Below are 15,415 nucleotides of genomic sequence, written 5' to 3' on the forward strand. Positions count from 1 at the left end.
CCAATTGTGTAAGGGGTGTTACAAAATCCAGTTCTTGAATACTTTGCATGCTTTGCAATGCAGTGATTTCAGTGGTAGTCAAGGACAGTTGGCATCTCTGAGAAGTGTGGCCTTTCTTGTGATTGAAGTGAAAAGGTAGAAGCCTAAGGTCTGCTCCCAGTATAGGGCCTGTGGGTCCTGTCCCTTGGTACAACGTGAGGGTATTTATTACTTAATGTTACTTGAAGTGATCAACAACTTTTGAAATGGTAATTACAAATTAATACCTGTTATGTATACATATGAAAACATACCTGGTATAAGAAAAATAGAATGTCTCTGGTTTTAACAATTACAGTGGTACTGCATGTGCTGCAGATAGATAAAACTGTTACTACATGCTGAATTTAATAAAATATTTGAATAAAATTCTAGTAAACTTGTTTCTTAATCTTTAAAAAGAAAGAGTAGAAGGAAATCAAAATGTGTAGCTTGAATGTATCTTCTAATAATTCATTTTCATGCATGTTTAATTCTCCCTGTCTTTGTGTATCCTCTACTGTTTATTCCTAAATATTGTCAGTATGTTTTCTAAAACAATACTTAAGATATTTTAATTAGTTTTTAATATTCTTTTTATTATTTTTTAGCATCCTGCTTGATGAGGAAGGACATATCAAATTGACAGGTGAATAAAGGAATTGCGATACTAGGATCATTTCTGTTCATAGAAAAATATTTGCATTTTCCTTTTGGTAAACCAGTAAGCTAAAATAAGTAATTTTAACTGATCAGTAATTTAGCTGTGGAAGCAAGTAGTGTACTTTGGTTGAAATAAATAAAATCTAAATATTTCAATAAGATACCTACTTTACAAGTATATCTGATGGACCTAATGATAATGTGGGGAGGGAAGGAGAATCCTGTAAGTCCCACATTAGTGTTCAGTTGTCTATACCAATGATAAAAGCAAAACACTTCATATTATGGTAAAAGTATCAACCATGAACTTTTTGTTTTTAAAAATTATATTTGGAATTATTTTTATCCTTTCAGATTTTGGCTTAAGTAAGGAGTCAATTGATCATGAAAAAAAAGCCTATTCTTTCTGTGGAACAGTGGAATATATGGCGCCAGAAGTTGTTAACAGACGAGGCCATACACAGAGTGCAGACTGGTGGTCTTTTGGTGTTTTAATGGTAGGTTTCTGGTAAATGTAAATAATAGCAAAATTGTGATTTGCAAGGTCTGGTGAAACAAATCAAATACTAACCCCTAAGGTGAGCTTTACATGAATTTTAACTACAAAGGAAGTCTAAGTTATGTGAAATCAGTAACACCACAGAGTTTGATCAAGAACGTAGACTAGGGTTTATATCAACACCAATAATATGCCATATTTTTATTATCATTTCAATCAAAGACTTCATATCTATAATAGTTTGAATGTTATGGGGACCAAGAGAAATACAGAAGTAAGCAGAAAAATGCTGTCTATTCCAAAGTGGGGAAGAAATTAATATTCAAATTTTAAATTTGAATTTACATTCAAGAGGAAAAAGGTGATTTGGCAACTTTCTAATTAGAATCTATGGTGTAATTACAAGTTAGTGGAATAATAACAACTGTTCAGCTGTTGCTCTCACACATCAAATTGATCTAAATGACACTGACCTGGTATGGGATATAGTTTCTTAGTTGCTTATGGTGTTTCTTCAAGGGGTAATTACTGTAAAGTTACAGGGTCAGGGGAGATATTATGTATATGGAATATGAATTGGAAAATAATAATAGATCATGTTTGTTATTTAAGGAATGCTGAAAGATTTTAAATATTTAAAATATTTGTGTGCATTTTTGACATGGAAGCTAAACAATTGTATAAATGTATTCACTTCTTACTGCTTCTGCTACATAACTGTAACAGTACAACTAATGCGTGTGCTTTGTAGTACAAGAAGGACTCTTGTGTCTGAAAATAGGTCATCCTATGGCTTTATGATTAGAATGCTGTTGTGATCTGAAAACTGACTATGTAAAAGTAGCACCTGATAACTGAATTCTCTCCAGACAAGCACACACACTCCTCATGACCGCACATTTTATCATTAAGAACAGTCAATTAAAAGATAATTACAATGTAGTTGCAGAATATTTGTTGTTGATAACACAAACATAATTAAACTTCAGCTTTAATTGATAAAGGTAGAAAACATAATTTGGTGTTTATCAAGTGGATATGGTGTAATTGAAAATTGCTGTAAGATGTTAGCTGTGATTGGGGTGGCTTTCACAGTCTTAAGTGCACTGCATGTTAAATACTTTGGCTTCGACTTTGAATACAAAAATATGACCTTAAAAACCAAATTCTATAAAGTAGTATATTAAATAGAGTGCAGCTTTTTCTAGGACATATTTTTATTGCTTGCATTTATATTTTGTAATTTTCATAACCAATCTGTAAGTATCCACTTTTAACTCATTCCTAATTTCTGAGCTGATCAAAAATTCAAATGATGGTTGGTGTGGTATAAGTACACAGTAACTAGAGTGAACAGAATTTATAGCATAGAAATTGAGACTTCAAAGATATTTCAACAAATCATTTGTCTTCTTTTCTTGTGCTGCTTGACATGAAGTGTGCATAAGCCATTGTTAAGAACTATATTCCAGTTTGTCCTTTAAAACAGTGACAGTTTTAAGGGATGCCATACAAGTAAAAACATTTATTTAAACTTTTCAGAAGCACTGAGGTACTCTCCTCCTGAAATAAAAAATATGTAGGAAAGGCCAATGTTGGCTTATTCTATAACTACTATTGGCTTATTAATGTTGGAATATAGTATTTGGGAGGGGTGACAAAGAATATACATGTAGAGTTGTTAATACAAGCATGTGTGCTTGTGACAAATTAGGAGCTTGTTAAAGAAACTGTATTTCATGCAAGTGTAAGTGGAGCGCTCCAAATTTACCTTTTTAAAAAGATTTTTTTTTAAGTGCACCTTGTGAAGATCTTGCTAAACCACAAACAAAATTTTTTTTCTACTTTTAGTTTTGGCTTATCCCTCTCACATCTTCCTGACAATTGTCTTAGGTGTTAAAGTTAAAAGTAGTCTTTTTTCGTGTTGGCATTATTATTAAATTTAATTTTTTTACTATATCAGTAAGAAATATTATCTAGACTCCAAAGTATCTACCAGTAGTGAAGAGATGGCAGTAAGGAATTCAAATTTTATTTCAATAAAAGGGTGTTTTAAAGAATACTATTAGTGCAACTTCATGCTCTTATTGTAGATCTACAAATACTATAGTCACACATTATTTATTCGAGTTATCCACTCTATTTTTTATGTTTAGGAGTCTGAATGTTTGGGTCATACCAGAAAAGAGGGGGAATAGAGGGTACCTAGTGTTCAGGATGACTTAAGTTTGCATAAATTGTTCCAAGGGTTCCTTTATAATTATTGTAATTTTGATGTTGTTAACTGTATGCCATGAAATTGCATTGAACTAAATTGTTTTGCAATCTTTAAACCAAAAAAATACAATTTCTGCCTAAGTGCTGGCTGCCATGACTGCTGCCAGACTGCTTTCACTGCCTCACTTAGAACTGATATCCCTGCAGCATACTGCAGTCCAACAGGAGTGCCTTTATATTTATCTATTTTTACTCAGTCACTTTCAGAACAAATCAGTATTTTAGCAGTGTCTGTTGCTTACTGCCAGGCACTGTAGAATGTGCATGCACGTACTGTGTAGCTCTTCCGTGTTCCTTCAGGCTTTATTTCCACTGTATGCATACAGTAACCACTTTTCATCATGCATGTCTTTGTCAATCAGCTAACCTTTTCCCCTTCCCAATGAAGGCTGTGTACATGCCAATTTTCGAAATTTTGACCTTTTAAAAAATTTCTGCATGAGGAGAAATCATCACTAACTTTTCAAAGGAAAACCTTTTTCCCTACCCCCTCCCCTTTGTTTAAAACTAAAAATACAGTTGTACAGATCAAGTCTTCCTAGAACAGAATTTTTAGGCAGAAATTAAACACAGAACATTATAGTCTAAGTTGTTCAGATAAAAGGATGTAAAGCAAGTTACCAATATAGGAAAATATTTTGCAGCTTTAAAAATGGCAAAGGCTGCTCAATGTTCTTAGCAATTGAAACTGTACAATGAAGTTGTTTTGCTCAGACTTGATTGTTAACATGCATGAATTTTGGAAGGTTAAGATGCTAAGTAGTTTTGTCAAAAATTAGTTTTTGTCCAGGTAATGTAATTGATGAAAGTTTTACTCTATACAGTTTGAAATGCTCACTGGTACTCTACCTTTCCAAGGGAAAGACAGAAAAGAAACCATGACTATGATTCTCAAGTGAGTACACTCTTATTTATATATCTCATCAGGTATTCTACAGGGATGCCCTCCGGGCTGCAATATCTAATTTCTACTCCTCCCTCATTTTCAAAGGTACTGGTAAATCCTCACTCCCTATTCCATATTATTAATTCCCTTTGCTGCCTATCTAATTTGCTTCACTGTTCCTCCACCATACCAGGTACAAAGGATTTCATAGCAGCTCTTTAATCTGTAATAATAACTTCTCCAACCACATGATCTCTCCCATCTTATTTCCATAAAATTTTTTTAACTTTCTTACCCTTTTTGATAACATGTGCATTTTTTCCTTGTCGGGTTTTTTTTTTTCCTTTGTTTTAGGTTTCTGGAGGTTTTTTGAGAAAGTATTTTCACTCCTCATCCTTCTTTATTTTACTAGCTCCTCACCCCACCTCTTTATATTAATGATGCTCCCCACAACTAGCCTCCCCAATACTCCTCCCTTCTGTACTCTCCTATGACTCGCCTTAGCTCCATTTTTTCCCTTTGCTATTTTCAGCGTAGATTTTGCATTAGCTCTATTGTGGGAATTGCTTTCCTTCATGCAGTTAATGTTCTTGTTTTTGCTAGTGAAGGTCTGCCTTTTTCCTTGTCAATTCCCCACATATTCTCTAAACTAGGACAACCTATGGTGTAAATGCCCCATTTTTGGGACTGTAGCCAAACACTGTGCAAACAAGTCTGTTTCCTCATATCATAGGTTCACTTCTCTGTTTCCATCTATTTTTAACTAATGCCATTTTTTTCCATGGAAGTTCATGATTGTTTTAGTTTTCTAATTTGTTTTCTGCTTCATTGTTTATCATTGTTCTCAGTCCTGTTAGCCACTTGTCTACCCATATATCAAAGCTGGAATTTTTTTTGCACTAAAAGCCTGTTTTGAAAAATAAATACATGGAACTCTTTAATCTTTTCTGTAAATAATTAGAATGTGAAAACCACTAGAAAACATACTCATTATTTTCCTGGCTTTTGCTTTCATAATGCATACATGTTATGTTATTCTTTGGTTTTTTTCTTCATCTTATTTGCAAATGTATTTAGTGATGCTAGTTTCTTCTGCTGCCTCAGCACTATGTGAGATCAAATCTTCATGTTGTGATTATTCAGTGTCTTTTAACTAAAAAGTTCTATCTATTCACAGCAAGCATAAACTCCTTCTGACCATCCCTTATTTACCAGAAGCTAGACTGAGATAGTTCTGCTGCACTCTCACTTGCTTCAGGAGCCATGAATTTTTTTCTGTGTGTTTCATGAGTCATATCTTTCTCTTCTCTCTGCCTGCATGTGACTCTGCCCTGTTCCTCAACAGTCTTTTCACTGTTGCTATAAATATCTTCTGTATTCAGCTGCCATGTAGAATATCCTTGCATTTCTCCAGGTAATTGATGTTCATAGTCATTCATAGCCCAGAGAGTGGTGCTGAATGGAGTGAAATCCAGCTGATGGCCGGTCACAAGTGGTGTTCCCGAGAGGCCAGTCCTGTTTAACATCTGTATCAACAACCTGGACAAGGGGATTGAGTGACAGCTTGCAGGTGCCCCTATCCTGGCTAAGAGGGAATATGGATCTGCTGGAGGATGGGAAGGCTCTACAGAGGGATATGGACAGGCTGAATCGATGGGATGAGGCCAGTAGGATGAGGTTCACTGGGGCCAAGTGCCAGGTCCTACACTTGGGTCACAACAGCCTAAGGGAACATGGAGGCTTAGGGAAGAGTGGCTGCAAAGTTGCCTGGCAGAAAAGCACCAGGGAGCCTCGGTCAACAGCTGCTGAACATAAACCAGCCTGTGGCCAGGTGGCCAAGAAGCCGATGGCATCCTGGCCTGTGTCAGCAATAGTGTGGCCAGCAGGACCAGGGCAGGAATTGTCACCTGTACTCAGCATTGGTGATGCTGCACCTCAAATCCTGTGTCTAGTTTTGGGCTTCTCACTGTGAGGATACTGAGGTGCTGGAGTGAGTGCAGAGAAGAGCAGTGGAGCCAGTGAAGGGTCTGGAGCACAGGTTCTGTAAGGAACAGCTGAGGGATCTGGGTTTGTTTTTTCTGGAGGATGTGCAGGGGTGACCTTATCGCTCTGCAACCACCTGAAAGGAGGCTGTAGCCAGGTGGGGGTTGGTCTCTTCTCCATAGTAAGAAACAGCCAGATGAGAGGAAATGACCTCAAGTTGCACTGTGGGAGGTTCTGATTGGATATTGGGAAAAATTTCTTCATTGAAAGGGTTGTATAGGGTTGGAACAGGCTGCACAGGGAGGTGGCTGATTCACCATCCCTGGAGGTTTTTTTGAAAGATGTGGCACTTAGGGATATGGCTTAGTGGTGGACTGGGTGGTGCTGGTTTAATGGTTGGACTTGATAGTCTTAAAGGTCTTTTCCAACCTAAGCAAATATAGGTTTCTGTGATTCTGTAATTACTTTCAGATTTCATTTGAGAATGTATCTCTTAATGAGATACAACTTCTTTCCAACTTTTTTCACCTTCTAGTCTTTGCAATTGTTAATGGTTTCAAATAGCTGCACACAAAGTGTGCTATGATGTAAAGACATTTTACCCTCTTTTAATGTTCTGTATTCTTATGACTATTATCTTGCATAGAAGTGTTTTTCTTTTGGTCATAAAAGCAGCTGAAAACCAGAAGATATTTTGAAGTGTTTTCTGATTAAGTCCACACTTTTTTTCTGGTCTCTGTTTTCTTTTTATTTTCCACATATATAGTATAGTTTTCCTTAAATTTTTCATAAAACTTTAAAATGGACAGATGTGCCTATGAATTCTGGTTTCCAAAGTGTATATTTACGATATATTGTTTTTCTTACCTTCTCTTCCTAAAAATCCACAGAAAATGCATTCTTCTTACAACAAATTTTTTCAAGGGTTCTTTATTTCTCACAACATTATCAAGAGAAATTTTTGTTTATTCTTGTGTGTTTTACCTAAAACTGGGAAACCCTGCAGTTTGAAGAAATCATAGGTTGCTGCAATAAAGTTAATTTTTTAAACATTTTTCTCCCTTACTTAAAAGCTATCCCTTCGTATAAAATTCTGCCATTGTCCATCAGGAATGTCAGAAAAAAATTGCTGTCACTCATGTAGTTGCATAATATAGGAACTTTGAGGACCTGGTAATTGCCTTTCCTTCTCCTCTGTCATGTCCCTAATACAGCAGTTTGTGCAAGGTGGTGGTGCATGCCAGTCAGAAAGAGTTGAATGGCCCACTGCCCATTCCTCCCCTCCACTGGTGGCCTTGATGTGTCTGTAGTACGTTATTGAAGAGTCCAAAGAAGCCAGTGTTTTTCAGATTTTCCTCCTCCCTGCCCTGGCTTGTTTAATGCTGAAAGGAATGGAACATGTACTATGTTCTAGTTTTAAAGTACTGAATAGTGAAACAGTGGCAACACATATGCCTTTACACAAGTGATACAGAGGTGAATATATACAAATACCTGGAGTACTAGACAAATCAAGTTCTGATTGAAAAACAGAGCTTGTGTCATGGACTGTTACAGAAAAATACAAGCTGCAGGTTGAATTAGTGATGGAAAGGAGGGAATTATATCCCTCCTTCCCATTATCATAGTTACAAGAAAAAGTAAGACCTAGTAACATTGAGAGAATGAAGGCTCAACATTAAATAGCGAGGAAGAAAATATGACAAGGATTACAAAACAAAATGAAATAAAAGTACAAAAACTTAAATCTAAAAATTTAAGGCTGGCATATTGTAAAAGTATTATTTGAAATAGATTGGGGAGGGGAGCAAAAAGGAAAAGAGGAGTGGGTTTTTTGTTTGTTTTTTGGTTTTTTTTTTAACCAGCTAATTCTGCAAGATCTGTCCTACCTTAACTGAGTTTCTGTATTCTAGTTTGTTTCCAGGGTCATCTTGATGTGTGTCATAGTGTGGTACTTTTCTTAGTTCTTCTATTATATAACTATCAGAATGCTTTGTTTGGTGTCATTTGCTAGTAACTGGACCTATAAGTGGATCAAAGCATATAATGAAAATTTACAGGTTTATAAATTGCTATTCTCTAGCTATTCTTCTCTATGTTTTTTTCCACCTTTTCCTCTACTTAAGTTCCTGAGTCATAACTGAAAATAATAAACTGCTTAAAAAAAATATTAAAAACCCAAACATGTTTACATGACTGACAGCACTTTTGCTCTGTGTCTGATGTCTGAAGGCAATTTCTCAGTGATGCTACTTCATGTATTATGGACTTGTTGAATGGCAAAGGACAGGGGGAATACAGAGTTAATTCTTACCTAGATATGTTTGTATGCTATTAATTATTTCTGTTCTCTAGGGCCAAACTCGGAATGCCCCAGTTCTTGAGTCTTGAAGCACAGAGTCTCCTGCGAATGCTCTTCAAAAGAAACCCAGCAAACAGATTAGGTAAAGTTTTTAGCAGAATATTTTTAATTTGATCATAATATTCATGACATCAGTGATCATTAAACTGACTAAAATTTTGTTTCCTATGTAAAATAGACTTTAAAGGAAGAATGTAGTATGCCCTTCAAGTGATCACCAAAGTATTATCGTTTCTGTTAGTCATACATCTAAAGTTAATGCAGAAGGAATAAGAAATATAATTTTGATAGCCATTCCTTTGACCAAGAAGAAAATAATTCATAGACATTTTTCTTCCTTATAAAAGGAGCAGGTCCAGATGGAGTAGAAGAAATTAAGAGGCATGCATTCTTTTCCAAAATAGATTGGAATGTGAGTATCTAATTAAAAATCTATCCAGTAAATTTCTTGATCAAGTCTTTTATGGTATCATATAACTTTTCCACTTACAATTTGTCCCTTCTCTTCAGAAATTGTACCGGAGAGAAATTCATCCTCCTTTTAAACCTGCAACTGGCAGACCTGAAGATACATTTTATTTTGACCCTGAATTTACAGCAAAAACTCCAAAAGGTAAAGAGATATAAATGAGAGAATTTACTTATTCAAAAGATTGAATTTGAATTGATTTTTTTCATTCAAAATTTGATAGAAATTGTTGTCTTTACAAATTGAAGGTGCTACCAAAATTTCAGTACTTGATCTCATATCTACATGTTAAAGACTCTGCTTGTAAGTAGATGATGTATTTTTCAGATTCGCCTGGTATTCCACCCAGTGCTAATGCACATCAGCTTTTTCGGGGATTTAGTTTTGTAGCTATTGCATCAGATGATGAAAGCCAAGCAATGCAGACAGTTGGAGTGCATTCAATTGTTCAGGTGAGTACATCTAATTAAAAAAAAAAATCAGTGCTGTCTCTTGGTGGATGGATTGTTTCCATGTCACAGAATGAAGTATCATGACAAAATTATTGTCGTCTTTTAGCCAAGAAAGGTAAAGACCAGATTATTTCATCCAAACAAAATCTCTAAAGGTACAGGACCTGTATAATTACTGAGCAGCTACAGGTTCAAACAGACTTCAACCTTAAATGATAACCTTCTAACATCTGTACTGTATTAACTCTTTAATGTCAAGCCATAATTATAAGGTGGAGTAGAATAACAGATATATTGATTTATTGGTTTTTTCCCCATACATGAAAATGTCAGTTGACTCCTGCAATGCAGTATTAGGAGGCACTGGACTGTGATTGTGAATTGTATCTGGATGTTCTGGACTGTTGGAATCCATGGCCCAGGACATATTCTGTCCCTGCTAAGCCACTTGAAGTTAGTTAGCTAATCTCTGCTTTTTGTGACCGATATCAGTGCATCTTAGAAGTCAGTGTTACAGTGCACACTCAAGCTTTGGTTTCCTTGATGTGTTTGGATGACTCCAGTAGAGTCTCCTGTATGAATAATTGTGAGGTTGTCACCTGGAAGAGGAGACCTCTGTAAAAATTGTATTTCTACCTCCTCTCTCTTCTTTTAATAATTACTGAGTCATGAAAACCAACTCATTATTTAAATTGTATTGAAAACCTCTTAATGTATAGGTAGGAATAAATGATTTGATTTATGCTTGGGTTTATTTGTATGACTTGGTTTATTTTTATTTTTCAGCGCACTGGTATTTTGAAAATGTCTGAGAAAATTTTAAAAACCCCACAATTTATACAGAATGTGAATAAGCCTTGTATTTCATTGACACTCTCATGTCTAGAATTGTCACAACGTGCTTTTCTACACATTACAGTTTCATGTGTAATAAATTTTTTTTAAATATAACTTTAGACCTTTTTTATTCTCAAGAAGCTTTCTGATTTGATATATGCATCAGAATTATTTCTGATCCTGGCATCTTGCTAGAAGTTTCTGAAAGCTTCTCTGTGCTGCTTCATTTTCACATAGTTTTGTAAATGGCATTATTGCTCTTTGTATATGGTTTCCTTCTCTTGTAAAGCTCTGTTTCTCTGCTGCGTTTCCTCTGTGCCCCTCAACAACTTCCTCACTCCTATTTCCTCTTTTCTGTGCTGCAGGATACCCAGATGGTTTCCTGCAAATGCTTTGCATCCTTTGCACAAACTCCATACACTAGAACACCATTTCCTTCCCTTACAAGAGTGAGCACTTGTCCTCCTTTCAGCTTTTTATTTCTGTGAAAGGATTTTTGACTGCCATTGCGTGCAATTCCAGCCAAACTGATTCTATTCAGTATGTCTGAATTTTCCAGCTGGCTTTCTGTCTATTCCGATAATAAAAACAGTGATACTTCTTTACCATTGTTGTATCACTATTTCATCTTGAGGTCTTCTTTTTTTTGATTTGGAGTTTCTATCTTTAAATTAGTTAAGCAGAATCAGAAAAATAATGCCATCAGTTTCTAAAATACAGTGTGCATTATTTACAGCATGTGTAATATATAATTTATCTTATACTAAGTTTGAACAGAAGGTAGTGGGGATTTAGACCACTTTGACCTAGTAGAGTCGTCAGTTAAAATTTTAAGCAAATCAATAGGAATTTTTTAAAAGTTATTTTAATAAAAAAATCAGTTACACATTAAGAATATTCATTAATTGATAATGTTATTTTGGTAGCAGTTGCACAGGAACAGCATTCAGTTTACTGATGGATATGAAGTAAAGGAAGATATTGGAGTTGGCTCTTATTCTGTCTGCAAGAGATGTGTTCATAAAGCTTCAAACATGGAATATGCTGTAAAGGTAATTACTTTGTTATAAAACATACTTTTCCTATTTTAACATTGGGCATCTTTTATTTGCCATAGAGAAACACAGAGATTAAGATTAATTTTTTGCAATATAAAAATATTTTATATGCAGCTGTAAAAGTAAATTCATAAATTCTCAAGTGGGTAAGGAGTTCATAATAATCTTCAGTCTGGTATAACTTCCAGAATAAACTTCAACTCTGTTTTGTCTTCCTGGTTTTCAGCAAGGTATTTGATGTGGTTTTGTTATTCTGTAGGGCTTTCTAGCACTTCTATGAATGCATTAAGTTCTCAGTTGAAATCAGTAGATTTCCGAGAACTGCAATGATAAGGTTTTTTGTCTTTCTGTGTAATAACCTGGGACCAAATGGTTACTATGAAAGCAAGAGTATGGATTAGCAGACTTTATAAGTGGAAAAAAAAGAGCAGTCTTTAAATCCTCTTCTGTGGGGCAGTTCTCTTTTTGAATTGTTGAACAGTTTACTACTTAATTATGTAAAATACAAAGATTAATTAACTATGTAGATTGCCTCCTCTAAACCTTCCAGTTTCAATCTGGTAGTTAAATACTTATTTTTATTCTGGTTCTGGCCAGGAACAGATTTGACTTCTGTCCTTTCAATTTGAAGTAATTTCTTGAAACTGCAAGAAGGTCCTGGCATAGCTGATAATAACCTCAGCTGTAACATTTGTTGTGAAGATTCACTTGCTTTTCTATTGCCTCTGTTAGGGCATTTTTTTCCTCAAGGTATCTTGAAAAAAAGAATAAGGTACCAGTGTCTGATGTGTTAGCAGGGTATGGGTATAAGGATGAAAGGGTAACACAACAATGGAAGAGACATTATAGGAAATTCTGCAGCTCAGGAGAGGAAAAAAGTGAAAAGAACAAGAATACCTTTAAGTGGGGCAAAACCTTATTTTGCTTGTGTGAACAAGGTGAACTTCAGAGCCAGAGATTCAAATGGACTTTTGTAATGAATGTGTTTGAATTAACTGAGAATTTTTTTTGTTCTCTTTCTCTCCTGCTTTCTTTTGCTGCACCAAATGTTTGAGATTAGCATTGTGAAAATCAGTTGATTAGCATCATCCAACCAGTATCTCATGTTAAATTAGGAACTTCCCATTTTATTAAATAATGGATCACTGAAGTCTTATCTACTGAACAGCCTTGCATTATTTATCACAGCCAAAGAGGTTAGGTTACTTACCCTCTGGAATAGTTTTCAAAAGAATTTTTTTAATTTTTCCCAACATTTTTTGCTTTGCCTTACTTTTCCAATTTAACAAACTTGGTTTTGGTTATAGTCTATGCCTTTTGCAACAATAAATACTGCTTGACTGTTGATGCTAATAAGCATACCAAAGCATTACACTAGATCCACAAAAAGAAATAATGCCCATGTCTGTATGTGCTCTTACAGATTATTGACAAGAGTAAAAGAGATCCAACAGAAGAGATTGAAATCCTGCTGCGCTATGGACAGCATCCAAATATTATTACCCTGAAAGATGTAAGTAGTGTTTTAAAGACATCCTTTAGTGTTTTATAATTGTGAATCATTTCTAATTTGAGAGATGAGAAGCTACATATTTAGATTTATGTTCATGTTTTTCACTATTTAAAAATAAAACAACGCAATTTATTCAGTAGTATCTAGTTTTTTACTGGGATGTCTGTGTTTTCTTTTGAAGATGCATATATTGTGGTGCAGCGTTATTCTAAGGAGTCAAATAATTCATCCTTCATAAATCCTAGCACAAGAATAATTTATTTAATGTTGGGTGTGTTTTTAAAGGATCAGTGAAGTTTTTTGATTGCTTAGTTAACTTTAAATCTGATTTTGCCTACATTAATCAAAAGCAATTTTAATCTACATTGTTATATAACAAAGGACTCACTGTTAGCACAGTACCCAAAGTAATTTTCATGGACAGTAGCAAGTATTACTCAAGTAGTATTACTACAAGTAGTAGACAAAATCTTTCCATGTCCACAGTTTTCACTGTTTATTATCTTTATCTGGCCTCTGTATAAGCACTATCTAGGTATTTTTTCCTTGTATTATTTGATCTGACCATGGAAACATTTCATCCATAAAAAGCAAGGAATAACATAAACTAGGAGGTAAAGGTTTTTCATAGTGAACAGTATATTCTGATGACCTAACTGAAAAAGAAAATTGTCTTTGTCTCCTTGGTTATTCATTAAAGGGGATTAAAAATTAAAAAGGCATATCCTTAATGACTTTCTTAGACTGCAGGGAAATATTCTGTTCCCCCAAACCAAACCTCAGGCAAAACAGCAAACCGTTTCCAGGAAGCTGAGCTCAGCTGAAAGGAGATTGTCAGACATTTTGAAGTCATTAAAACAACAGCTCATAAATACCATAGAGATGAGCGCTACAGAACTCTGCATGAAGCTGATCTACTATAATCTGTCTTCACTTTATTGATATCATACTGTTTGGCCCTTTCTTGGACAGAGAAAATAAGGTAGATATTGAGGGGAGCCCACCAGGGAGCTTATCTTATTGTAAGCAAGACACCACAATTACAGTCCCACTTTCTGTTCTGTTTCATGTGGTTGGACAGTAAAGCTACCTGAAAAGAGCTGTGCTGAACAAAACCTGCATCAGCATTCCTGGTGCTTTTAGTGCTGTATGCTGGGCTCATGTGTTACTTTAATAACACAGCGTTTGTTATTTAAGGAGGAGGACAAACATCAGTATGCAAGCAATTAACCTGAACTTAAGCATGATGAATATCTTACATTGAGAACAGAAATCCAGGCAGTCCTAAACAGCTGCAATATATGCTGAATTATTTCACTTTGCAATTAATCTTTTATTACTATCAGTCATATTACGGCAGGAACCATCTTTCATGCACAGCAACAGCAATACACAAATAGGAGACTACAAAAAAAAAAAAAAAGCCTTAAACCCACAAAGGGAGAAAGGCTGAAACTCTCACTTCTGCTTCAAGATCAGTTCCTCAAGCAAGATTATGGAAGGATGTCCAGTGTAAGAAAAGATATATAGAATTCATATGTAATAGAATCTTGTATAAATCTGTAAGAATTTGGCATTTCGTTTTTCTTGTCCTAATATAGACCCATGGGGCAGATTGCTTGCATATCCCACATTTTAGTGGTGTGCTATTACAGCTTTCAGAGAAGATAAGGAGGGTTTTGCCTTCAGGTCTCAAACTCTACAGCACCATTTTGTACCAAACTCTAAAGTACTATTGTAAAAATAAAACTCATTGTTGATTTGCTCAGTTTTTCATTTAGTTCCACATCAAAACTTAAATGTTTCTAATCTGAAGTGCCAAAATAAAATACTTCAGCATTTAAGTGCCTGCTTTGGAAATTATTATTCTGCAAGAAATAATTTCTGTCTTTCTTCTATTTCAAGAAGAAATGCAGTAATATTTGAATTTTGCTTAAGATGGAAGTTCAGCCTTTCTTGTTCAGCCTTTTTATGTAATTTAATTCTGAAGGTGTTTGGATTGAAACAATGGATATTCAAGAGACCAAATTCTTTCTGCAGTGCACAGTCCTCTGGGGGTTTTCCTTCTGATTGTTATCAGTGGTCTTTTTCAGTTACCCAGTATATAAACAAAAGGAGCTATATTGTGCTAATTCAGATATCCTTCTTATCCAATATCCTGCCTCTGACAGAGGCCCTTAGTGCATGCCTAGGAAACAGTGTAAGAAGGGAGGAAGCACACAGCTTCCAACAAAACATTACCTAGAAGCTTCCTGTGCCAGACCATTATAAGTATTTTACCCTTTTTATGTAATAGCTACTGTTCTGTAACAGAACTTTTGTCCTGCTTTGAGATATTTAAAGCATTGCCTGAAGAATCTCTTCAGAAACATTTTAGAAACCTGAATACAAGATATCC

The 15,415-nt window shown here is 35.1% G+C and overlaps 1 protein-coding gene across 2 annotated transcripts in view; it reads left to right on the forward strand.

Annotated features, from left to right (window-relative positions):
- The window catches only part of RPS6KA3 (ribosomal protein S6 kinase A3), a 74,091-nt gene that overhangs the window by 45,551 nt on the left and 13,125 nt on the right, over positions 1 to 15,415 (forward strand). The window contains exons 8-16 of one of the 2 annotated variants that reach the window (XM_084226523.1): positions 630 to 667; positions 1,036 to 1,178; positions 4,282 to 4,352; positions 8,682 to 8,770; positions 9,036 to 9,100; positions 9,199 to 9,301; positions 9,485 to 9,609; positions 11,376 to 11,498; positions 12,928 to 13,017. In XM_084226523.1, the coding sequence (XP_084082649.1) occupies positions 630 to 667; positions 1,036 to 1,178; positions 4,282 to 4,352; positions 8,682 to 8,770; positions 9,036 to 9,100; positions 9,199 to 9,301; positions 9,485 to 9,609; positions 11,376 to 11,498; positions 12,928 to 13,017 (847 nt within the window). Of the gene's footprint in view, positions 1 to 629; positions 668 to 1,035; positions 1,179 to 4,281; positions 4,353 to 8,681; positions 8,771 to 9,035; positions 9,101 to 9,198; positions 9,302 to 9,484; positions 9,610 to 11,372; positions 11,499 to 12,927; positions 13,018 to 15,415 lie in introns of both variants that reach the window. The other variant, XM_084226522.1, reaches the window with a different exon arrangement.

The sequence above is a fragment of the Fringilla coelebs genome (genome assembly GCF_963513975.1).
Source record: "Fringilla coelebs genome assembly, chromosome: 2".
NCBI classification, from domain to species: Eukaryota; Metazoa; Chordata; class Aves; order Passeriformes; family Fringillidae; genus Fringilla; species Fringilla coelebs.